This window comes from Balaenoptera physalus (assembly GCF_965194825.1).
Source record: "Balaenoptera physalus genome assembly, chromosome: 9".
NCBI lineage: Eukaryota > Metazoa > Chordata > Mammalia > Artiodactyla > Balaenopteridae > Balaenoptera > Balaenoptera physalus.
This window is the reverse complement of record NC_138888.1, coordinates 28,209,444-28,236,735: the sequence shown is the minus strand read 5'-3', so window position 1 is coordinate 28,236,735 and position 27,292 is coordinate 28,209,444. Positions and strand designations below refer to the sequence as shown.

At 34.9% G+C, this 27,292-nt stretch overlaps 1 protein-coding gene across 25 annotated transcripts in view; it reads right to left on the bottom strand.

Annotated features, from left to right (window-relative positions):
- The window catches only part of AHI1 (Abelson helper integration site 1), a 224,297-nt gene that overhangs the window by 186,959 nt on the left and 10,046 nt on the right, over nucleotides 1–27,292 (bottom strand). For 21 of the 25 annotated variants that reach the window (XR_014267260.1, XR_014267261.1, XR_014267262.1 and 18 more), the window contains 5 exons: nucleotides 18,038–18,609; nucleotides 10,309–10,487; nucleotides 4,054–4,158; nucleotides 3,004–3,223; nucleotides 1,842–2,034 (listed from right to left, as the gene is read on the bottom strand). Coding sequence is in view for 16 of the 25 variants with exons in the window: in XM_082474460.1 (XP_082330586.1) it covers nucleotides 1,842–2,034; nucleotides 3,004–3,223; nucleotides 4,054–4,158; nucleotides 10,309–10,487; nucleotides 18,038–18,609 (1,269 nt within the window). In the remaining 9 variants the exon portion in view is untranslated. The remainder of the gene's footprint in view (nucleotides 1–1,841; nucleotides 2,035–3,003; nucleotides 3,224–4,053; nucleotides 4,159–10,308; nucleotides 10,488–18,037; nucleotides 18,610–27,292) is intronic. The other 4 variants (XM_082474475.1, XM_082474462.1, XM_082474468.1 and 1 more) reach the window with 2 other exon arrangements.

Below are 27,292 nucleotides of genomic sequence, written 5' to 3'. Positions count from 1 at the left end.
CGCAACAAGAGAGGCCGCGATAGTGAGAGGCCCGCGCACCGCGATGAAGAATGGCCCCCACTTGCCGCAACTGGAGAAAGCCCTCACACAGAAACGAAGACCCAACACAGCCATAAATAAATAAATAAATAAATAAAATATTTAAAAGCATGGCTTTGTACAAATCATTCAACGTAATCACAATTGTAAATGGTGGAGTATTCATACCATAAACACACTAGATCATCTGAAAGTTAAGGATCATAAAAACAAGTGACTCTACAAAATCATTTATTGGCTCTGGTCATGCCTTGCTTTTCCCATGCTAAAATTCCCCATCTTGCTTAAACTGGAGGAGAGGCTTTCTCTCCTTTCCTTTGCTTATGGAGAGATAACATGAAGTAGGGAAAAGAAATGTGGTATTTTAGGTTCAAATTATCTTTAAATACTAATTACCTGCACCTAAAACTGGAGTAACTCTGGGATAATCACTTTATACTTTGAGCCTTCATTTCCTTTGCAGTAAAAAATTAGAAATAATAAGTCAGCTAATATCCAAACTATGTAAAAAACTCTTACAACTCAATAGTAAAAAAATAATCGGATTAAAAAGTAGGCAGAAGATATGAAGAGACATTTTTCTAAAGAAGACATCCAGCCAACAGGTATGTGAAAAGATGCTCTACATCAAACATCATCAGAAAGATGCAAGTCAAAACCACAATGGGATGTCACCTCACTCCTGTTAGAATGGCTATCATCAAAAAGATTAGAACAAGTGTTGGCAAGGATGTGGAGAAAAGAGAACCCTCGTGCACTGCTGGTAGGAATGTAAACTGGTGAGGCCACTGTGGAAAACAATATGGAGGTTCCTCAAAAAATCAAAAATAGCACTACCATATGATCCAGCAATTTCACTTCTAGGCATTTATCCAAAAAACCCACAAAAACCCTAATGCAAAATTGTTCATTGCAGCATTATTTACAATACAGATGTGGAAACAACTTACGTGTCCACTGATGAATGAATGCATAAAGAAATTGTGGTATACACACACACACACATATACACAAAATGGAATATTATTAAGCCATAAAAAATAATGAAATTTTGCCATTTGTGACAACATGGATGGATCCCAAGGGCATTATGCTAAGTAAAATACGTCAGAGAAAGACAAATACTGTATGATCTCTCTAATATGTGGAATCTAAACAAACAAACTAACCAAGATCATAGATACAAGAACAGATTGATGGTTGCTAGGGGTAGGGGGTGGGGGTTAAGAGAAATAGGTGAACTGGTTTTGGGTTTTTTTAGTTTAGATAAATTTTATTCTTTAAAAAAAGTCAGCTCACAGGCGCTCTACTCCATAAAGCTTTCCCTGACTGCTATGACCCTCCACTAACCCTTGACATCTAAGAAGTTCTTCTTCATTTTGGTTATATAATACATTGTATTAGTCAAGTGATCTGTGTATTTTCTTCTTTATTTCTCCTAGTAGTATACAAAATCTTAGGAAGTCTGATACAGTTAAATGAATTTACTCTTTGTGAAAAGGGTTAAAAATGGAAGACTGCTTAGACATAGATTAGATTCATCACTTCAGTGAACAGTCATGGCATTGTTGTAAGGATTAAATAATACAGAGTGAATCAAATGGCTAACTACTTGTACTAGTAAAGGCTCAGCAAAGACACGATTGCTTGTATCTCCATAGCATATTACAAATACATTATTCCTAGAGGTCAAATTCTCACACTACTTTGTTGTATTATTGATCTACTAAAATAATAGCTTATATTTGTGCTATTAAAATATTAACTAAAATTTAGTTTAAATTGCTCTATTCAATTCATACCTCAAAGAACAGGATGACTTTAGGACTCTCATCAAAATCTCGAAGCAAATAGGGAAAGTTTTCATTAAATATAATTTGTTCTTCCCACTCCGGAAGTCTTGATTTTAACTGTTTAAAGTCATATGGCTGGGTCATAATAGGAAGAATATAATCCACATTCTCTTTTTCATAGTAAGATGAAACAGGCCGTTCACTGTTCAAAAAAGATACTTCCATTAACACAGTTCTTTACAATTTTAAGGCAAGAAAAAAAATAAAAATAGAGTGTTCAAGGTGAGGTGACCAAAAATAATAAATAGCCATGATACATAAGGAAAAAAATTTTATCTATCTAGAAAACTACAAATTTTATGTGATGTAAAAGTAGTATCTTAGTTTCATCTTGTATTTACATACCATCAGTCAGTTTCATAGAATTATTTTATTATTTACACGTAAAGTGAGAGGTGTGATTACACCTTTGGCATACAAAGCTGGAATTAAGTAACACCTTCAGAATCTTAAATGAGTTTGTGATAAATTAGTACATTAGATTTAAATTACAAAATTATCACAACAGGATTATAAGTACTTTGAGGTGTGTCATATTTTCTTTGTATGCTCCAAGACAAATGAATAAGTGAATAACCTTTCTGACAATTTTCAAGTTTCCCAGGCCTGCCATTTTTCCAAGCAAATAATTTTTTTGAATTCTAGTACTGTCATTTATTTTATCAATATTATACTTTCTATTTGGGCCTTCAAACACGTATTAGCTATAGAATTAATATTAGGAAAAATTAAATTCAAGACATTTGTCTCATCTGAGGCACAGATAACATATTAACTCCAAAAGAAAAAAATGAGGTTAGAGACAATTAAAGCAGTGCCACATAAGATGATTTACAATGCAAGTTAAATGCCATACAATGAAAGTTAAGCTTGGGAGAAACTCTCTCAACTCCCCTTCACTTAAAATTAATTACTCAATTAACACATGTTCTCCATTTCTTCTATAAAACATACTGATCAATATCAATGGTTGATGAACACCTACAATTAGTATACCATTGTCTAATACAAATCTATAGCTCTATTCCCATTGACTGTCAATGGCAGACAAGAGACTTCTGCGGTAGACAGTTTCAATTTCAAGGGTTGGCTGTGCAATTAAAAAAATTACCTATCATCTTTCTTGACATATTGACCAGTATTCTCATCAACCACATGAATTTTTACCATCGGGTGAGAAATCATAAAATCTGACTTAAGTCGATCAGTTCGGTGAATGTAAACTCCCAGGACAAGGTCATCATCAAGCAAACATTTGGGATAAACTGGACTATCTCGGCTTGTTATTTCATGAACACCGTCACCATCAGTGTCTTCATTATCATCTGAAACTACACGCATGGAAGAAAATCAATGTTATAATTAATTGTTCCCATAACAATATACTCAACAATAAACATTGAATTTACAGATTATCTAATCCTAGTGATCCATGATTGTCTTTGTTAATAAAGGCACTTCAAGGAAAAAGAAAGAAAAACCAGATAATAGCAGACTACACTCTGAGAGTAAATATTGCATTTACTAATGCACTAAAATAGGGTGAGGTATCTTTCCTTTTTTCCCTAACAAGGACTAACAACACAGAAAGAAAAAAATGAGAGCCAAAGACAAAAAAGTAATTTCATTTAGAAATTTTCTAAGTGGAATATGTATCACTCAAATATCTGCTTCTGGGTAGGATGCAGTAGGATTTGCAGGTCAATGTTTCTGGTAACAACAACTTGAAAAAGCCAAATAAATTATGAAAACCTTATTTTTAAAGGCATCAGAAAAGTACAGAAACAATGTATAGCAGATGGACTAAAATTCCAGAGATGGAGAATCAATCAGGGGTAAGCTGATGGACTGGCAACTGTTTCAGTGTCTGGGGGCATTTGCTGATTAGCATATGAGCAGAGGACCCAAGCAGAAGGTCACTACTGGGAGAAAGAGTAACCAGCAAAATTTTTAGTGGTTGCATGGGGTTAAGTGATAAAATCAGCCTCAAACACAAGGCCAATGTGAGAGGCTAAAGAGGTAGTAAAATCTCCCAGTCTTGGGGTACTAGGAAACAATGACCCACCAGAGAGAGGGGCCTGAAACAAAACAGGCAAGGAGGAAGCCCTGGAGGGCATGGCCATTTTATGCCTACAGCCACTTTTCACCTGGGGTCACTTACCAATTCTGGGCGCATCTAGAGGTTGAGAATCCAGGCGTGCCCCCTGGCAGAAGGCCCCTACTGGGGGACAGAGAAACCAGCAGAGATTTTGGCGTTCACGCAGGGCTGGAGTGACAAAATTGGAGACTTGAGGGGCCTCAAACACATGGCCAGTCTCTCCCTCAAGACATTTGCCAAAATTTGAAGTTGCATGGGGCAGAAGGCTAAAGGACTAAGCTGAAACCTCTGAAAGGCAAAACTGAATCTCCCAAAGCCTTTTAGGGTAGACAAGACAAATATCTGCCAGGCTCTCAATTTGAAACACCTGGAAGGGCACATCCTAGGAACGGGGCAAATCAGAGATAGAGTCTTACCAAAACTGCAACCCAGATCTGACTTAGCTCAGATGAGTTGAAATCAGTTGCCCACCCTGTCTGCCTAAAAGTGGAAAGAGGAAACCCTCTCCAGTGGAAGATAAAATCATCTGCAGCCTCTGGGATTCTATACACTATGTCCAGCATACAATAAAAAAGTTACTAGACATAAAAGAGGCAAGACTGTATGACCAATAACCAAGAGAAAACACAGAAAACAGAAGCAGATCCACAGATGATTCAGCCTGGAGTTAGCACAGGAAAGACGGACAAAATTATTTTTAAAAATAGAGACTTTCTACAGAGAATTGAAACTCATAAAAATAACAAGCATTGTGGAACTGAAAAATATAATGTCTGAAATTAAGAATTCAATGGATGTGTCTAAAAGCATACTGGACACAAAGGAAGACATTATTAGTGAACTAGAAGAAAAATCAATATAAATATCCAAACCAAAGCATAATGGAAAAAAAAACAAAAGAATATGGGGGAAAAAACCATAAGAAACATGTGGACAAACTCAAAAGAGTTTGTGAAATTATAATCTAGAAAAACAGGAGAGGATGATGAAGAAGCCATATTTAAAGGAATAATGACTAAAAATTTTCCACAACTGATAAATGATATCAATCAGTAAACTCTAAGCAGGGTGAATTCCAACAAAGCTATATTTAGGCATAGCATGATAAATCGCTGAAACCAAAGACAAAATCTAAAGAGCAGCCAGAGGGGAAAAAAAGACAACAGTCCCCTCAAAGGGACAGAAATAAGACTGCAGTTGGGAACAAAAATGATGGGAGCCAGAAGACAACTGTATGATTTCCTGTAACCTAAAATTATATATTAGTAAATATGCTTCAAAAATGAAGGTAAAGTAAAGGCATTTTAACACAGCAAAATCTGAGTGAATTAGCAGGCCTGCACTAAGAGAGAGAATAAACCGAATTCTTCAAGCAGATGAAAAATGGAAATAAAGGAAAAAGTAAATTTTGGGGTGAATATAAGTTAATATCAACTGTACAAAATGGTAACTGTAACATCTGTGAAGTTTAAAATATATGTAGGCCTAAAATACAGGATAAGAACCTAGAAGGCAGGAGGGGGGATAGATGCAGAGAAAGAAAGCACCTGACAAAACCCAAATGGAGTCAAACTATTCTTATGTTTCAGCAGTGTTGGGGAAGTGTATTTTGTTAGGGAGTTAGTTTGTATTAGACTATAATAAGTCAAGAATAAACTTAATGTTCTTCAGGGTATCAGCTAAAAGATAGTAGAAAAATGTGTAATTAATAAGTTAATAGAGGCAACAAAATTTTTAAAGTAACCTGAATAATTCAAAAGAAGGCAAGGAGAATAAAGAACATAAAACACTTAGGTCATATGGAAAAACTAACAGTGAGGTGATAAATATAAGGACACAGAAAGGTCGCAAACAAGAGGATATTGGGGGAGGCACAAGAGCATGTCACATTTATTGGGCACCTGTCCCCAAGGAGTTCACAGCCTGGGGGCTGAGACCCCACATGTGCTGGAGTAGGAGAGGAAAAGAGGTGAAGGCAAAAAGGAAAGGAATACAGACATACTGTGGCCCAAACAAAGGAGGTGCAAAGCAGGCACACACAGGGAGCCTAGGGGCTAGTAGAGGAATGAAGTACTGGCAAGCCCTTCCTAGACCTGGAGACCATGAACCAAGCACAGGTTTGAAGGCTGTCCTTTCTCAACCAGGTTGGCACCACCTAGGGGTACACTGTGGATGATGCTGGATAAATGAGGAAGGGGAAAAATGTACTATGCAAACTCAAACCATAAGTAGACTTTAAGGGAGAATGGTTACCAGAGATAAAGAAGGACACCGCATAATGATTGCTATAGACTGAATGCCTGTGATTCCCCAAAATTCATATGTTGAAATCCTAACCTTCAATGCAATAGTATTAAGAGGTTGGGCCTTCAGAAGGTGATTAGGTCATGAGAGTAGAGCCTTCATGAATGGGATTAGTGTCCTTAAAAAAAAGAAGCCAGAGAGCTCTCTTGCCCCTTCCACATTGAATCTGCAGGCACCTTGATCTTGGATTTCACAGCCTCCAGAACCATGAATAATAAATGTTTATAGTTTAAGCCATTCAGTCATGGTATTTTGTTATAGCAGCCTGAATGAACTAAGACAATAATAAAGTGTCAATTTGACAGTAAGATATAACAATCCTAAGCATGTATATATATTCAATAACATAGCTCCAAAATATATAAAGAAAACAATGACAGTAATAAAAACAGAAATGCAAAGTAATAGTGGGAATTTTAATACTCGTCTCAATAGCTAATACAATAAGCAGACAAAAAAAAATCAGTAAGATGAGAACACACTAAACTTGATCTGATATACATAGGACACCACCACACCCAATGGCATCAGAATTCATGTTCTTTTCAAGTGCACATGGCATATTTACCAAATCGATCATAAGGTGGTCATAAAGAAAGCCGTGATAAATTCAAAATATTGAAATCATTCACAATATGTTCTTTGACAACAATGGAAGATAAAAACCAAAAAAAACAAAAAAAGATAACTAGAAAATCACCTGCTGCCTGAAACTAAACAATATGCTTCTAAATAATGAATGATCAAAGGAGAAATTTAAATGGAAATTAGGAAATATTTTTATGGAATGATAATGAATATAGAACATATCAAAAATTTGTGGGATGCAGATAAAGTAGTGCTTAGATGGTAACTTAATGTGTTAGATGCATATAAAGGAAGACTGAAATCTTAAAAAATCCACTTGTAAAGCTAGAAATCAACATCAACTCAAACCCAAAGAAAGTAGAAAAAAGGAAATAATATAGATAGAAGAAATCACCAAAATTATACGCAAATGTATAATAGATAGAAATAAAAGCTAGAGGTTGGTCCTTTAAAAATATTTATAAATTGAAAATCCTGAGACTAATGAAGAAATAGAGGGAATCTAATTACCAATATCAAGGGGTACCCTTTCAGATACTATAGACATACAAAATTTGAAAATCCATATTAAATGGAAAAATTCCTCAAAAAATACAGTCTATCAAAGCTGATAGAAGAAATGGAAAATATGAAGAGTCTGATATTTATGAAAGAAACTAAATCTGATTTAAAATTCTTTCCACAAAGAAAACCTTGGCCTAAGAGGCTTTATTAGTAAATTCTTCAAACATTTAAGGAAGACGTTAACACCAATTTATACAAATACTTACAGAGAATTAAAAAGGGAAGTATTTCCGAATTCTTTTTGAGACCACCAAAACCTTGATATTAAAAACTCAGTGTATTTTAAGACAGAGTAGTACAAACCAATCTCTCTCATGACTACAGTTACAAAAATCCTTAACAAAGTATCAGCAAATCAAATCCAGTAATAGATTTTTAAAAAGAGAGCTAATACATCACAACAAAGTGGGTGCCCCCCACCTCTGCCAGAAACATAAAGATGGCTTAATAATCAAATAACGATTAACCACATTAATAGAAAAAAGGGTGAAAATTAATATGATTACGTTGATAGATGCAGAAAAAGCACCTGATAAAATTCAGTATCTAGTTATAATAATAATAATAAAAAAACTATTAGCCAATTAGGAATAGCCGGTAATTAATCCAATAAGAGGTATTTACAAAAAAACCTATAGCAAACATCACAGTCAATGGTGAAATTATGGAAGCTTTCCCCAAGGCTGAGAGCTAGAGAAGGATACTTGTTATTGCCACTTGTATTTAACACTGTAATCAAATACCTAGCCAGTGTATCAAGGTAAGAATAAGGAGTAAGACATAAGAACTAAAAAAGAAGCAATAACACTATCATTATTAACAGAAAGACCTATTATAAAGCTATAGAACTAAGACATGGTGGTGGTGTTGGTGCAAACCATCTAAGGATCGAGACTAGTGAAACTGACCCACTTACACAGTCATGTTATTTATGATAAAAGTGACACTGAAATGCAGAGGAAAAGCTCTCTTCAGTAAATGGTACTAGGTCAATTATATATTCATACGAGAAAAAAATGGGTCTGGACCACTACCACTATTAAAAATCAATACCTGATAAACTGGAAATCTAAATGTGAAAAGTGAAACAAAAAAACTTTTAGAAAATAATATACAGAGAAACATCTTCAGGACTTGGGAAAGATCTCTTAAATCACAGAAAGCACTTAACATCGAAGGGAAAAACGGATACGTTGGGCTATATAAAATTTTTAAATTCTGTTTTTCAAAAGATACCAGTAGGAGAAAAATTATAAAACCCAGAGTGAGAAGATATTTGCAATATATATATGTATTTATAACTGAGAAAAGACTGCTACCTAGTTATATAAAATATTCTTACAAATTAATTAGAAAAAGGCAGACAATTCCATTTCTTAAAAAAATACACAGAAGATGTGAACAAATTTACAATGAAGGAATCCAAGTAGTCAATTAACATGAATAAGATGCTCAACTTCACTAGTTACCATGGAAATCAAATCAAAGTCAAAAGGGAATAATCACTAAACACTCCTAAGAATGACTAAAATTTTAAAACACTGACAATATAAATATTGGTGAAGATGTAGAGTAATGGAAGCTCTCAAATACTGCTAGTATCAATTGGTAACCCAAGTTTGGAAAGGGAGAAGTACCTGTTAAAGTGAAAAATATACATACTCTATGGCATAGCAAGAATGCCAAGAATGTGCCCAAGAAAAATGTATACACATGCTCACCAAAAGATGTGACCAGAATGTTCATTATAGCTTTATTTATAATCCCTTAATACTAGAAACACCTCAAACGTCCATCAAAAGAATAGGTAATTAATTGTGGTATATTCACACAACGGGTGTCTATACAGTACAAAAACAGGACTGATGATGCATAAGCTCAAGTGCATGCAACAACAGTATAAATCTCACAAAAATAATTTTGAGCAAAAAAAGCCAGATACAAAGAGCATAGTATTTATTATTCTATTTATATTAAAGCAGAAAACAGGAAAAATTGACTATGTGTTCGATGAAAAGACTCCTGTAGGATAATGAACAGGAAGGGAACTTGTGGGGGCTTCTGGGTGCTCATGATGCTCTGGCTCTTGATTTGAATGATGACTTTACAGACACGTTCAGTTTGTGAAAATTCACTAAGTAGTATACTTGTAACATGTACATTTTACTTTTTAAAAAATTAATTATGGAACTGCAAAACACCATAAATTGCATCATCCAATGAATAAGTACCATAAAGTCTAAAATTGCCTATTTTAGTCCCAATTTTTGGCCAGTTAAATGGGAATTGAAAAGAAAAAAAAAAAAAAAAGAAATGTAACAAGCAGAAAAAAGGCAAGAATAAGTAAAGAAAAATAAGACAAATGAAGTGAGTAAAGAGGAAGGTAGAAAGCAAGAGGTAAAATGAAAAGTGGGCAGGAAGGAGAGAAGCTGAATTAGGAGAAATTGTGAAGATACCATGTTTGACAGAGGGATGCAGCTTTAACATATGAAATGTTTATTGGCTGTTGACCATTTATAGCTTTCAGTGCTATGAGTCTTAATTATTTAGGGGCAATAACATAAAGAAGAAATCTTCTATGCCACAATAGCAACGACAAAGTTAATGTCATTCTAGAGGTGAATCAAGTCGTTAATTAGAGACGACTCAAGTAAGACTAACTCATCACAGAGGTCCACAGTTATAAATAAATGAATGTTATAATCTGGATGAATCCAAGAATAAGTACCAAATATTCTATATTGGATTTTTTTCAATTATATCCTTTGGAACTAGATTTTCTTTAGTTTTAAGGACTAACAGTCCTAGAATCAAGTTATTCCTACCAAGGCACACATTTTTCATTTAATTTGGATAACAAACCTGTTTTAGCCTTCTTCTTTTTTTTTGGTTTGGATTTTGCGTCATCTTGCACATTGTCTTCTACATTTTGTTCCTTTGAGCTTATTTCATCATCTTGATGAGAATCTGAAGTAACTGCTCTAACTGGAGATTCCTTCTTTTGTTCACCTTCAGCTGGGTCATCAGAGATGATCAATGTACTGCAAATATAATCCAAGTTCAAGCCATTGGAAATGTACCATTATTATTATTACTGTGCAGCAAAGTAAACGGTGAATAGAGGCAAAGATAATCCTAAAATCAATATTATTTCCTGCTGGGAGATACATATATTTTCTTACACACTAAAATGGTTGGCTGCCAAACTAGGTATTATGTGTACTAAGTTATGCTTGGTGATACATTCTATGCCCCATGAGCCACATTAAACTCATCTCTAAACTCCAGGGAAAAGTGAAATTGTATTTTATGACCGATGGATCTGTTTTTACATAGGATTGTCAAATCATCCCCACTCTACTGCCAAGTAAATAAATAATGAACAAATTTCTAAATTACTTTATTTAAAAGCAAAAACGTGTTCTAATTTTGTTTGTTCTGTTTTCAAGAGGCTTCAGATAGTCAACTTTTGATTTCTATGTAAAAATTAATTTCTTGTGTTTCCAATGTCTGGTGTGTCACTACATTTTCAGAAGGCTATTATTAAAATTAAAATATGCATCACATTAACTACTAAATGGCAAGGGGTGGCAGCCTAGAAGCATACTGAGTTGTAAAGAGAAACCAGCCTATTAAAGTTTGTGATTTATCAAGTAAAAAAGAAATCTGCATTTAATAATCAAAAATTGACTTCCAATATATTTAGTCACATTTCAACAAAAGAGGTTGAGAAATAAAAAGAGTAAAGAAATGTTTCAAACTAGTCATTCCAGAAAGTCATGTTATTTTATCACATCACCAAATACTATTATTTAAAGAGAACAATTACCCTTTGTATGCTGTTGTCATGTAAAGCATGGTCTTATTTAAAACTCATGAACTGATCTTACTGAGTATGACTTACACTTCATAACAGATATGGTAGTTATGAGAAGAAATAGGATTTATGGTATACTGTAGTAAGCAGCCTTTAAGATGGTCCCCAATGATCCCTGCCTCTTGATATTCATATCTTTGTGTAATCCCCTTCCTTGATTGTGGGCTGGACCTAGCGACTTACTTCTAATAGACAGAATATAGGAACAGTAATTGGTGCTACTTCTAAGATTAGGTTCCGAAAAGACTGTGACTTTGGTCTTGCTTTTTCCCTCTCAGAGCCCTTGCTTGGGGGAAGCAAGTGGCCCTGTTGTGAGTAGCCCACATGAAAAGGTCCATGTGGCAAGGACCTGATGTCTCTGGTCAAAAGCCAGTCAGGACCTGAGACCTGCTAATGGCCATATGAGTGAGGTTAGCAGTGGATCATCCAAGTCTTCCAATAGCTGCATCATTTGGCAGGTCTTCCCCCAGCCAAGCCTTAAGATGACTGCAACCCCAGCTGACATCCTGACTGCCGCCTGTGAGAGAACCTGAGTCAGAGGCACCCAGCTAAGCCATGCGCAGATTCCTGAGCCACAGAAACCGTGAGACAATATATGTTTGTTGTTTTGAGCTGTTAAATTCTGGGGTAACTTTTTAATGCAGCAACCGATAGCTAATTCATATACTAACGTGTCCCTGTTAGCAACTCTATTTGCCCTCTCTTTGCTACAACTAGTTGTCTAGCTTTTGATAAGAGGGGAACTATTTTTAGATGAGGACATTAAGGGAAACTGACCCTGAATGTCAGAGAATAGTCAAATACAGACTGTTCCCACCTCAAGTTGTTTATCCAGATGTAGATTATGAAAAACAAATTTAATCACAGTAGTTAAAAGATTTTTTTTGTCTTGTTTTCCCCAAGGAGAGACATACAAATATGAATATACTCACAGATGCTCACATTGTATATGTAAGCATGTATGTATAAGCATTGTATATAAAAAAAGACTAAAGGAATACAAAATTGCTAATAGTGATTATCTTTGTATGGTTGGATTACTTTTGTTTTCCTCTCTGTGTCTGTGTGTTCTACAATGAGTAAATGTTATTTGTAAAATAAGGGGAAAATGTTATTTTCATATATTCAAACAGGTATTTGTAGCTCAATAAAGGGGCTACTTAGGTTTCAATTATTTAATAAGCAGATGTGAACAGTTAGGGTAAAGTCTCTTAAGGCAAAACTGCCAAGGTTCTGGCTCAGCTTCTTACTGGCTCTGTGACTTAAACCCTTCAGTTTCCTCACCTGCAAAACAGGATGATAATATTACTATTCCTTATAAGGTTGTTATAAGGGAAAAAGCATGTATTCCTTGTAAAGCATTAAGCACACAGGAAGGGGCCACATAAAGTTTAGCTGTTAGTATTGTACTGGCTATGTGTCCAAAAGGAGGACTAACCATTTTCTTTGTGAAAATGTAATAGGGAAGAACCTTTTGTATTCTATTACCTTAGACCACCACCAGAGCCTCCCATCAAGCCTCTTAGATAGCCTCAACCACCAGAGGGCAGACAACAGAAGCAAGAAAAACTACAATCCTGCAGCCTGTGGACCAAAAACCACAGTTACAGAAAGATAGAGAAGATGAAAAGGCAGAGGGCTATGTATCAGATGAAGGAACAAGAAAAAACCCCAGAAAAACAACTAAATGAAGTGGAGATAGGCAACCTTCCAGAGAAAGAATTCAGAATAATGATAGTGAAGATGATCCAGGACCTCGGAATAAGAATGGAGGCAAAGATTGAGAAGATGCAAGAAATGATTAACAAAGACCTAGAAGAATTAAAGAACAAACAAACAGAGATGACCAATACAATAACTGAAATGAAAACTACACTAGAAGGAACCAATAGCAGAATAACTGAGGCAGAAGAACGGATAAGTGACCTGGAAGACAGAATGGTGGAATTCACTGCTGCGGAACAGACTAAAGAAAAAAGAATGAAAAGAAATGAAGACAGCCTAAGAGACCTCTGGGACAACATTAAACGCAACAACATTCGCATTATAGGGGTCCCAGAAGGAGAAGAGAGAGAGAAAGGACCAGAGAAAATATTTGAAGAGATTATAGTCGAAAACTTCCCTAACATGGGAAAGGAAATAGCCACCCAAGTCCAGGAAGCGCAGAGAGTCCCATACAGAATAAACCCAAGGAGAAACACGCCGAGACACATAGTAATCAAAGTGGCAAAAATTAAAGACAAAGAAAAATTATTGAAAGCAGCAAGGGAAAAATGACAAATAACATACAAGGGAACTCCCATAAGGTTAACAGCTGATTTCTCAGCAGAAACTCTGCAAGCCAGAAGGGAGTGGCATGATATACTTAAAGTGATGAAAGGGAAGAACCTACAACCAAGATTACTCTACCCGGCAAGGATCTCATTTAGATTTGATGGAGAAATCAAAAGCTTTACACACAAGCAAAAGCTAAGAGAATTCAGCACCACCAAACCAGCTCTACAACAAATGCTAAAGGAACTTCTCTAAGTGGGAAACACAAGAGAAGAAAAGGACCTACAAAAACAAACCCAAAACAATTAAGAAAATGGTCATAGGAACATACATATCGATAATTACCTTAAACGTGAATGGATTAAACGCCCCAACCAAAAGACATAGACTGGCTGAATGGATACAAAAACAAGACCCATATATATGCTGTCTACAAGAGACCCACTTCAGACCTAGGGACACATACAGACTGAAAGTTAGGGGATGGAAAAAGATATTCCATGCAAATGGAAATCAAAAGAAAGCTGGAGTAGCTATACTCATATCAGATAAAATAGACTTTAAAATAAAGAGTGTTACAAGAGACAAGGTAGGACACTACATAATGATCCAGGGATCAATCCAAGAAGAAGATATAACAATTATAAATATATATGCACCCAACATAGGTTCACCTCAATACATAAGGCAACTGCTAACAGCTATAAAAGAGGAAATCGACAGTAACACAATAATAGTGGGGGACTTTAACACTTCACTTACACCAATGGACAGATCATCCAAAATGAAAATAAATAAGGAAACAGAAGCTTTAAATGACACAATAGACCAGATAGATTTAATTGATATATATAGGACATTCCATCCAAAAACAGCAGATTACACGTTCTTCTCAAGTGCACACGGAACATTCTCCAGGATAGATCACATCTTGGGTCACAAATCAAGCCTCAGTAAATTTAAGAAAATTGAAATCATACCAAGCATCTTTTCTGACCACAACGCTATGAGATTAGAAATGAATTACAGGGAAAAAAACGTAAAAAAGACAAACACATGGAGGCTAAACAATACGTTACTAAATAACCAAGAGATCACTGAAGAAATCAAAGAGAAAATAAAAAAATACCTAGAGACAAATGACAATGAAAACACGACGACCCAAAACCTATGGGATGCAGCAAAAGCGGTTCTAAGAGGGAAGTTTATAGCTATACAAGCCTACCTAAAGAAACAAGAAAAATCTCAAGTAAACAATCTAACCTTACACCTAAAGAAACTAGAGAAAGAAGAACAAACAAAACCCAAAGTTAGCAGAAGGAAAGAAATCATAAAGATCAGAGCAGAAATAAATGAAATAGAAACAAAGAAAACAATAGCAAAGATCAATAAAACTAAAAGTTGATTCTTTGAGAAGATAAACAAAATTGATAAGCCATTAGCCAGACTCATCAAGAAAAAGAGGGAGAGGACTCAAATCAATAAAATCAGAAATGAAAAAGGAGAAGTTACAACAGACACTGCAGAAATACAAAACATCCTAAGAGTCTACTATAAGCAACTTTATGCCAATAAAATGGACAACCTGGAAGAAATGGACAAATTCTTAGAAAGGTATAACCTTCCAAGACTGAATCAGGAAGAAACAGAAAATATGAACAGACCAATCACAAGTAATGAAATTGAAACTGTGATTAAAAATCTTCCAACAAACAAAAGTCCAGGACCAGATGGCTTCACAGGTGAATTCTATCAAACATTTAGAGAAGAGCTAACACCCATCCTTCTCAAACTCTTCCAAAAAATTGCAGAGGAAGGAACACTCCCAAACTCATTCTATGAGGCCACCATCACCCTGATACCAAAACCAGACAAAGACACTACAAAAAAAGAAAATTACAGACCAATATCACTGATGAATATAGATGCAAAAATCCTCAACAAAATACTAGCAAACAGAATCCAACAACACATCAAAAGGATCATACACCACGATCAAGTGGGATTTATCCCAGGGATGCAAGGATTCTTCAATATACGCAAATCAATCAATGTGATACACCATATTAACAAATTGAAGAATAAAAACCATATGATCATCTCAATAGATGCAGAAAAAGCTTTTGACAAAATTCAGCACCCATTTCTGATAAAAACTCTCCAGAAAGTGGGCATAGAGGGAACCTACCTCAACATAATAAAGGCCATATATGACAAACCCACAGCAAACATCATTCTCAATGGTGAAAAACTGAAAGCATTTCCTCTAAGATCAGGAACGAGACAAGGATGTCCACTCTCACCACTATTATTCAACATAGTTCTGGAAGTCCTAGCCACGGCAATCAGAGAAGAAAAAGAAATAAAAGGAATACAAATTGGAAAAGAGGAAGTAAAACTGTCACTGTTTGCAGATGACATGATACTATACATAGAGAATCCTAAAACTGCCACCAGAAAACTGCTAGAGCTAATTAATGAATATGGTAAAGTTGCAGGATACAAAATTAATGCACAGAAATCTCTTGCATTCCTATACACTAATGATGAAAAATCTGAAAGAGAAATCATGGAAACACTCCCATTTACCATTGCAACAAAAAGAATAAAATACCTAGGAATAAACCTACCTAGGGAGACAAAAGACCTGTATGCAGAAAACTATAAGACACTGATGAAAGAAATTAAAGATGATACCAACAGATGGAGAGATATACCATGTTCTTGGATTGGAAGAATCAACATTGTGAAAATGAGTATACTACCCAAGGCAATCTACAGATTCAATGCAATCCCTATCAAATTACCAATGGCATTTTTTATGGAGCTAGAACAAATCATCTTAAAATTTGTATGGAGACACAAAAGACCCCGAATAGCCAAAGCAGTCTTGAGGCAAAAAAATGGAGCTGGAGGAATCACACTCCCTGACTTCAGACTATACTACAAAGCTACAGTAATCAAGACAATATGGTACTGGCACAAAAACAGAAACATAGATCAATGGAACAAGATAGAAAGCCCAGAGATTAACCCACGCACCTATGGTCAACTAATCTATGACAAAGGAGGCAAAGATATACAATGGAGAAAAGACAGTCTCTTCAATAAGTGGTGCTGGGAAAACTGGACAGCTACATGTAAAAGAATGAAATTAGAATACTCCCTAACACCATACACAAAAATAAACTCAAAATGGATTAGAGACCTAAATATAAGACTGGACACTCTAAAACTCTTAGAGGAAAACATAGGAAGAACACTCTTTGACATAAATCACAGCAAGATCTTTTTTGATCCACCTCCTAGAGTAATGGAAATAAAAACAAAAATAAACAAGTGGGACCTAATGAAACTTCAAAGCTTTTGCACAGCAAAGGAGACCATAAACAAGACGAAAAGACAACCCTCAGAATGGGAGAAAATATTTGCAAATGAATCAACGGACAAAGGATTAATCTCGAAAATATATAAACAGCTCATTCAGCTCAATATCAAAGAAACAAACACCCCAATCCAAAAATGGGCAGAAGACCTAAATAGACATTTCTCCATAGAAGACATACAGACGGCCATGAAGCACATGAAAAGATGCTCAACATCACTAATTATTAGAGAAATGCAAATCAAAACTACAATGAGGTATCACCTCACTCCTGTTAGAATGGGCATCATCAGAAAATCTACAAACAACAAATGCTGGAGAGGGTGTGGAGAAAAGGGAAACCTCTTGCACTGTTGGTGGGAATGTAAATTGATACAGCCAGTATGGAGAACAGTATGGAGGTTCCGTAAAGAACTAAAAATAGAACTACCATATGACCCAGCAATCCCACTACTGGGCATATACCCAGAGAAAACTGTAATTCAAAAAGACACATGCACCCGAATGTTCATTGCAGCACTATTTACCATAGCCAGGTCATGGAAGCAACCTAAATGCCCCTCAACAGACGAATGGATAAAGAAGATGTGGTACATATATACAATGGAATATTACTCAGCCATAAAAAGGAACGAAATTGAGTCATTTGTTGAGACGTGGATGGATCTAGAGACTGTCATACAGAGTGAAGTAAGTCAGAAAGAGAAAAACAAATATCGTATATTAATGCATGTATGTGGAACCTAGAAAAATGGTACAGATGAGCCAGTTTGCAGGGCAGAAGTTGAGACACAGATGTAGAGAATGGACATATGGACACCAAGGGGGGAAAACTGTGGTGAGGTGGGGATGGTGGTGTGCTGAATTGGGCGATTGGGATTGACATGTATACACTGATGTGTACAAAATTGATGCCTAATAAGAACCTGCAGTATAAAAAAACAAACAAAACAAAACAAAACAAACAAACAAAAAAAAACTACAGGTATCACTCAAAAGCTGAAAATAATAGTGTGTTTTTAAGAGGACATTTTATATTTATCAATGTAACATACCTTGTTTCAGATTTAGACAGGATTGGGACTTTCTTTTTTTTCTTTTTTCTTTTTTCACCGTTCAGTTTGTCATCATACAATGAAGTATCTGAAGGAAAGGAAGTCTCTGAGGGAAAGTAAGCCAACTGCTCCTTGAGTTTCTTTCGGATCTTCTTCTTAATCTCCTTTGCCATTTCTTCAGCTACTTGGAGCTGGTATACTTTCATCAGTTCTTCCTCATCTAAGCTATTTTCTCCTTCCTTGGCCTTCTCACTTTTCTCACGAGTGACACCTGGCAGTGGCTTGGTCCGCGCTTTCTGGGGTGTTGCATCCGCCTTCTTCTCAGGAGTTTCCGGCTCCACTTCTTGTGCTGTCACCTGGAGTGCTGTTTTTATAACCTTTTTATTTGCCTTTTCTTGCTTGTCGTCCTCCACATTAACATCATTATCTGGATCTTCAGTTGCTGTCTGCGAATCTCTTGGTTTGTTTTTAGTGACTCGCATGTTCTTCCCTGGGTTCTTCGTGTTAGCAGCACTTATATCGTCACTTTTAGTTTCCCTGATTTTCTGAAGATTGCTTCTAACAGCATCAAGCTAGGAGAAGACGACACAATAACAAAGTTTCAGCTAAGCACAGTTTAGTTATGTGAAGATAAAATAATGACAAGTGTTCCACAATGTGTAATACTGGGAGGACTATTTCACTTTTTACTTGAGCACTGTGACATGACACTATTCTACGGCATCTGATGAGCGTTTTCTTATTCTCCCAGCGTTAGATTAGCAATCTTGAGAGTAACTTCAGATCAAATGAATTAACTAGTTAACAAAGGAAAAAGTTCTTAATGACTTTTCAGAAGTGAATTAACTGCTCAAATCTCAAATGCTAGTTTCCTCTTTGGCAGAATGATCCATACTCTAATCTAATAGATAACTTGTGAAAATGCTAAAAGAGCCATGGTTAAACCATTTCATGTTTCCCAACAGAAAACACACACGGGTCATTTATCTTGCTTCATAATTACATTCAAAAACCAAAGGTTTATAGCTCTAGGATTACTCTGCAGTTAGACCAAATGTATCACTGAAAATGCTGCTAAGTATTAAATATTATCAAGTTAGATCAAATGACAGACTAAGCACACACTTGTACCTCTTTCTCCAAACAAAATTATTTAAAATGAGAGACATTTTTAATAGAAAATCAGGCTAGAAATCAAAACCAAATGTTACTAGTAATGAAATAAACATGTTGAGAAATTCCCCAAGGATTAAAAAAACAGGCAGGATTAGATCTAGTAAACTACCAGAGAAAACCACAGCACATAGGAAAAGACTTCTCCAGGGAAAAGGCTGGTTCTGGAGAAGCTGAATCAAGTAATACAAGAAGGAGGGACAAGCCTGAGGATGACCAATTGAGGAGTTGGGAGGGACAGCTCTGTCTCCCTCCTCCATTCGTGTTACATGGTGACTTTCACCCAGAGACCAAAGCAGCTGAATACAGAGATATGGCTTCATGTTTTAGGTAAGTACAACCCTCACCAACAGCAGAAGCAGACTATGTTGAAAACAACCAACAAGGCAGGAGAAAAATTCTCAAATACAAAGATGACTAACAACCAAAAACTAACAAACACTGAAGGAAAGCAGCACAATGAAGGAAAAGCCACCAAATCCAATAAAACAGAAAAATTAACAAGGAAGAAAAATAAATAGCATAAATAAAATAATTTAAAAGAAGTGGAATTAATATAATGAAGAAATTCAAAAGCATGAGATAAAAAAAAAACCATAGATGTTAGAATTAAAATTTTGAACGACAGAAATAAAATCTTAAGAGATGTGTTCAAAAACAGAAAGGGCAAAACCCAAGTGCCCTTGGGTTGGAAGATGGAAGCCAATACCAAAATGAAGAATTCTCCCAGGCATGGATGAGCTTACCAGTGAAGACTGAAGTTCAATTTTCGAAAATCCTCATGTTTAAAAGTGATTAGAAAATATCTAATATATGTGAAAAGATGGGAAAATGCTAGAAGAACTAGTAACCCATTATATATCCAATATTTTACCATCTCCAAGACTCTTCTGCTTACCTAAAAGATATTTCCAAATTCTATCTATTCTTCAAGGATAAATTCTGAATCCATAGCCTCAAAAAAATCTTTCCTAATCAAATCTAATAAAAATATTTTCTCTCTTAAAAATAGTTTATTTTCACATGTTCTGTTTCTAGAAGCAATATATGCTTAACTTAAAACAGTAAGAAAACAAAAAATTAAAAATAGTAAAAAAAATTCAGAAATTACTTAGAAAAAGAAGACCCAAAATTCAGTCCTGGGTTGTCTCACACAAGGAAAGTCATTACTAATCTCTTCAGAAACTTATTTTTGTTGTTTTTCTATGAACACAGTCATACTTAATAACCTTGAATTTCCATTATGTCAAAATGGGGCAAATGCAAATTTTTCTATTTTCTCGGTACCAGAAACGTAGTGGCAATCGATACAAATTGTGAGGACACTCCAATAACTGGAAAAAGATAACCAAGAATTAGAAATAGAAAAAAGAATTATGGTCTAGAAGAAAGGATTTTGAAAACAAAACCCTGGGGAAGATAATCAGATGAGTTTCTGTTTATTTATTTACTCTCTTCCACTGATCTGTCAACCTTTGTACTAATAACATCATTTTAAATACAGTTCCCAGAGCATCTGTGGTAGCATCCCATAATTCCATTGCACTGAATTGATAGTTTCATTACTTTTTAAATTCCTGTTTTTGTGGTTTGGATTTCCTTTGTCTTGCTAACAACTTCATGAGATAGTGTTTACATTTTCGAGTAGTTTATAAATTTTAAACTTTTGTTACTGATTTCTAGTTTTGTCATACTATAATTTAAAAAGGTCTACTTCATGGTATTTCATAGTTCATGGATTATCACTGAATTCTGAAGTGTCTGAAATACGTTTGTTCATGTTCTATTATATCTTTGCCCATCCTTTTATCTTTACCGTCCGTGCCTCATTTAGGTTTTTTGCTTTAGTTTGTTTTTTAAATCAGCTTTATTGAGACATAACAATAAATTATGTGAAGTACAGTAATATTCACCAGTTTTATGTGTATACTTAAATGAATTTTGGTAATGTATACAGCTGTGACACCACCACAATCATGATGTTAAACATTCATCACCCCACATGTTCTTTTACAAAGTCAACTCCTATCCCTCCATGTCCTGGCCCCGCTCAACCATTGATCTGTTTTCTATCACTGTAATTTTGTCTTGCCTGGAATTTCATATAAATGGAATCATATAGTATATAGCTTTTTGTGCCTGGTTTCCTTCACTCAGCCTAAAGCTTTGGGATTTATACATGTTGTTGCGATTACAGTAATTTGTTCCCTTTCATTGCTGAGCGGTATTCCATTGTGTGGAGAGATACTACATTTTATTTCTCCATATGCCAATTAATGGACATTTGAGTTATTTCCAGTTTTGCATATCATATGTCTTCCTTTCTCTTGAGTGAATACCCACTAGTGGAACTGATATACTATATGGTCAGTACACATTTAAGTTCTTAAACAACTGCCAAACTGTTTCCTGAAGTGGCTGTACCAGTTCACACTCCCAAATGTATGAGTTCTAGTTACTTAACACCCTTGTCAGCACTCCACATTGTTAATTTTCATCTTTTTGTGTTGTAACAGGTGTATAATGGTATCTCATTATTTTTTTAAATTGCATTTTCCTAAATACTAATGACACTGAGAATCTTTACATGTGCTTATTTGCTATCTGTATCTCTTCTTTGGTTAAATGTTCAAATCTTTTGCCCATTTTTGTAAGGTTGTTTCACATCACTGAGCTCTGACAGTTCTTAAAATGTCCTAAATACACTTTATCAGACAGTGTGTTGCAAATATTTTCTCTCAATTTATAATTTACCTTTTCATTTTCTTGGCAATGTTTTGAATTTTCACAAAGCCCAGTTTATCCCTTTTTTCTTTTATGGTTCATGCTTTTGTATCCTGAGAAATCTATTTATAACTCAAGGTTACCAAGGTTTTATCCTGTTTCTTCTATAAGTTATATAGTTTTAGCTCTTATGTTTTCTAGGTCGTTGATCCATTTCTATTTAATTTCTGAACATGATATGGTCAGTTTGTAATACTGTATATGTATATCTGACTGTCCCAGCACCATTTGTTGAAAAGATTGTCCTCTTCCTCATTGAGGTACCTTGGCAATTCTGTCAACAATCAATTGACCATACACATTTGGATCGATTTCTAGAGTCTCTTCTGATCTATGACTTACATATCCACCTTTATGACAATACCAGGTTGTCTTGGTTACTAAAGCTTTACAATGAGTTTTGAATCAGATGACAAAATTCCTTTGACTTTGTTCTTCCTTTGCAAAATTGTTTTGGCTATTCTAGGTCTGTTGTTTAAATTTTCAAATAAATTTTATAATTATATTTTCAATTCTTAAAAGTCTGCTGGCATTTTGAATTGAATCAATAGATCAACTTTCAGAGAATGGATAATAATAATCTGTCAATAATTATTTGACAATAATGATTCTTCCAATCCATGAATATGGATATCTCTTTATTTATTTGGTTTTTACTTTCAGCAGTTTGGGGATTTTCAGTATACAGGTCTCACATATTTTCTGATAAATTCTTCCTTGATTGCTACATATTTTTGTTACTACTATAAATGATATTTTAAATTTTAATTAAGTTATTCATTACTGGTATAGAAATACAATTGGTTTATACTTGGACCTTATATTCTGCTAAACTCATTTAATAGTTCTAACAGCACTTTTTAGAGAGTTTGTCAACTGCAAATGAGATTCTTTTACTTCTTCACTTATGATCTTTATGCTCTTTTTTAAAAAATTGCATTATTGCATTAGTCGGGGTCACCTGCACAATTATGAATATGCATGGTGATGTGCTCAAGCTTAAGGTAAAAGCTTTCAGTTTTTTACTTTTAAGTACAATCTTACCTGTAGGTTTTTGTAGATGCCCTTTATCAAGTTGAGGAAGTTTCCTTCTATTCTTTTTGTTTAAGAGTTATCAGAATGGGTGACAAATTTTGTCATTTTTCTATTGCATTTGTTGAGATGATCATATGGTTTTACTTAATCTTATGATATGGCAAATTACACTGACTACTTTTTTCAAATGTTGTGATATATTCCTGAGATAAACCCCACTGGTCACAGCGTATTATCCTTTTTATATAATGTAAGACTGATTTCCTAACATTTTGTGGTAGGTATCTGTTCTAGATTCAAAAGGGATACTGGTGTAGGTTTCCTGTAATGTCTTCATCTGGTTTTTGTTTTAGGGTACTTAATAATTGTCCCCAAAAAGAGTGGAGAAGTAGTCACTCTTTTTGCATAGTCTGAAAGAGCTTATATAGAATTAATATAATTTCTTAAATAATTTGGTAAAATTTATCAGTGAAGCCAGCTGAGAAAACTAGCCACCTGGTTTTCTTTGTGGGCAGGTTTTAAACCACAGACACATTTTTTTAAAAGATATACAATATTCAAGTTATCTGTCTCTTTTTGAGTGAGCTTTGGTAGTTTGTGTCCTTCAAGTAATTTATGCATTTCATCTAAGCTGCTAAATTTATTGCCATGAAGTTATTTCATACTGCTCCCTTATTATCCTTTTAAGTTCTTTAACACATCTGCAGTGAACCCCTCTTATATTCCTAATATTGGTAATTTGTGCTCATTTCCTTTTTGTTCTAATCAGTCTGGTTAAAGGTTGTGCAGAAAAGGGTTAACTCAACAGCCCTGGTTGCTCAAATCATTCAGATCCCAAAACAGGCCTGTTTTCAGGACCAGCCCGTGGCCGGCTCCTGGGAACTGAGCTCTGAGCCCTTGGAATGTTGTGCTTAATAAACGTGAATGAAAACATAAATCATCTAAAGGATATTATTAATAGCTAGAGAATCTAGAATATCTTCCACCCTTTAAAATTAATTTAACACAAACATTTTCACAAGCTGTCATTCATAAAAGAAGTTATCGCCTCTATGAAATACCAGTTATTAGGATAAAATGAGATAGGAGAAAATAAAGGAATGAAATCAAGGTGATATAAAACTGACAATGATAATGAACAGAACATGATTTAAATTTCCCCCTTTAAAAGGCAAAAATTCAGATGCATCTTCAAAATTAATAATAGCTACAGTTTGAGTGTTTATTCTCTACTTAGCAATTTATATTTACACTAAGTCCCCTACATAAGAACGAGTTCCATTCTGAGAGCACGTTCATAAGTCCAATTTGTCTGTAAGTCCAACAAAGTTAGCCTAGGTACCCAACTAACACAATCGGCTATATACCGCTGCTTTTACGCTTACTTCCAGACATCCTGGGCTTGAAATAAAGATACTATACTACTGTACCCTATACAGTACTGTAAAGTACACAAAAGCACAACCACTTGTAGAGGATGCATACACGTGACAATGAATGCCAGACACGTGAATTAACTAACGTGACTGGACATGAACGCACGTTCGCATCTTTCAAAGTTTGCAACTTGAAGGTTCGTATGTCGGGGACTTACTGTATTTGTTCTACCTATTACTGCTGAGTATCAAACCACTCCAGACTTAGTGGTATAAAATAATAAATCATTCATTATGCTCTGAACCCAATATATTCTCCTTATTCATCATGCCTCTCATCTTTAGTTCCTGATGCTTTGATTCCATAATCCATCACTTCATTCATCACTCACCATTATCACCATCACACCTGTCTGGAAAAACTCCAGGTACTGTTCAAATTAAGTGACTTTCATCTCTATAACTATAACCAGGCTGGTGAATACTGCTGGAAGAACCACTTCAAAACTTCGCACTATTATAAACATTTAGTGTACAAATTCAACTGAGACCTCAAAGCTATGGATAATTCTTCTATGCTGCATAATCTGTTCATATGCACTCTTCTGTCGCTATTTCAAACTTCCTTCACTCATCTCTGATGTCCAGTGCTGTCACTTCTTGACTCACTTTCACAGATAAAAGCTATTAAAAGGGAAGCTGCTTGGTAGCAACTTTCTGCTACCAAGTCTACAAATTTTCATGCACCCCAAATGACCTTTTTCTTTTCCTTCTCATTATAAAGAGGTGGGTTGAATTATGGTTTTCTCCAGATATATAAACCATAATTTGAAAAGATAAATGCACCCCAATGTACATTGCAGCACTATTTACAATAGCCAGGACATGGAAGCAACCTAAATGTCCATCAACAGAGGAATGGATAAAGATGTGATACATATATACAATGGAATATTACTCAGCCATAAAAACGAATGAAATAATGCCATTTGCAGCAACGTGGATAGACCTAGAGATTGTCACAGTGAGTGAAGTAAGTCAGACAGAGAAAGACAAATATCATGATATTGCTTATATGTGGAATGTAAAAAAAGGCTACAAATGAACGTATCTACAAAACAGAAATAGAATTACAGATGTAGAAAATAAACTTATGGTTACCAGAGGGTAAGGGGAAGGGGGAAGGATAAATTGGAAGATTGGGACTGACATATACACACTACTATATATAAAACAGATAACTAATAAGGACCAACTGTATAGCACAGGGAACTATAATGGCCTATAGTAATGGCCTATATGGGAAAAGAATCTAAAAACGAGTGGATATATGTATATGTATAACAGATTCACTTTGCTGTACACCTGAAACTAACACAACATTGTAAATCAACTATACCCTAATAAAAATAAAAAATAAAAAATAAAGAGGTGGGTCTTCTTCTTGTGTTCTAGAAAACTTTCCTCTCCCGTATCATCAATTTCTCCATTATCTTCCCGCTATCAGCATTTAAATACCTGAATGCAATCAATATCATCTTCACAATATCCCTTTTTACAGTCAAACTTCCTGAAAAGGTTGTCTATACTTGTTGTACTGCTTCACCTTTCTATGAACCTTATATTAAAAAGCTTTGCTCTCTACCCTGCTAATAAACTTTCGAATACTTATTTGGTAAGCAAAAATACCATCTCTGGTTTCCAATCTGAATAGCTTTTAAAATGTTTCTATATTTTATTAGTCAATGTTATTTTCTCTTGTAATTAGTTTTATTTTTCATGCCTTTTGCTCACTTAGAGATTTAGTATCTTACTATTTATGGCATTTATTTGTGGCATTTCTTTACATGTTAACAATAGGAATGGAACTTACTCATAAGGTTGCTCTCAAGATTGATAGGGTAATAACTATAAAACACTGAAAAGGTTCTTCTAATACCAGAATATAGGTGTTCAATAAATGTTAACAATTATTATATATTATTGGCTATATAAAAGAGTATTAGATCTGTGGCAATTAAAAAAAATCACGTATTTTCCTCAGCGAATTGGCTTTTAGGTGCATTTGTTTCTGACTCAAAAAAGTATCTTCTACATCAGATTTATTCATTCAACAAATATTTAGTGAGTCTTCTGTGTGCAGACAGAGAATATTCTCATTATTTGGGATGTCTCTCATTCCTTTTAAGATCAGAGTATCTTTCTACAGTGGAAAACTGAACCAGCTCATTTCTATTTTCTTATTTAAGTATTTGTCTACTAATTTAGCTTTTTACATTTACCTTTTTAAGATGTCTGAAGTGTAGTTTAATGTGAGATAAAATGAGACTGTAATTGACCTTTTCCCCCAGAAGCTAAAGCGACTCTATCAATACTAGTTCTTGTGTCATAGCTTCTTGAAACACCTGGCATAAGAAACTTCTACATATTTAACTGGTTTCAAGGCTCAACCAGATATATATATTTTCAGATCATAAATTCTCTATTCTTAAATCCTTCATTTTGATTCATGTCTCTGGAAATGGTACTACACATTCAACTAATCCATCTTCAATAGTTTTCTTGTGTTTTTCAGGGAGGGAACACTAGCAGCAATTCTTTGCTAATTCACACGCTCACTGTTGCCCTCACAAATGACTGACAATTTAGGCAAGTAGATTCCCTGGAACACAATTTTCCCCTAAATATTGTAGAGATATTGCTCCATTGTCTTTGGCCTTAGTGTTTTTTGAGAGAAGCCTGAAATGCACTAGATGTTTCTTCTTCTGTTTAGATGTTCGCAAAATTTATCTTTTTCTTGATTAAAGTTTTCAGATATAGTTCTCATCTCATAAAATTTACCTGAAATGCAAGATGGATTCATCTCTTCCTAGATGTTTTTTTAACC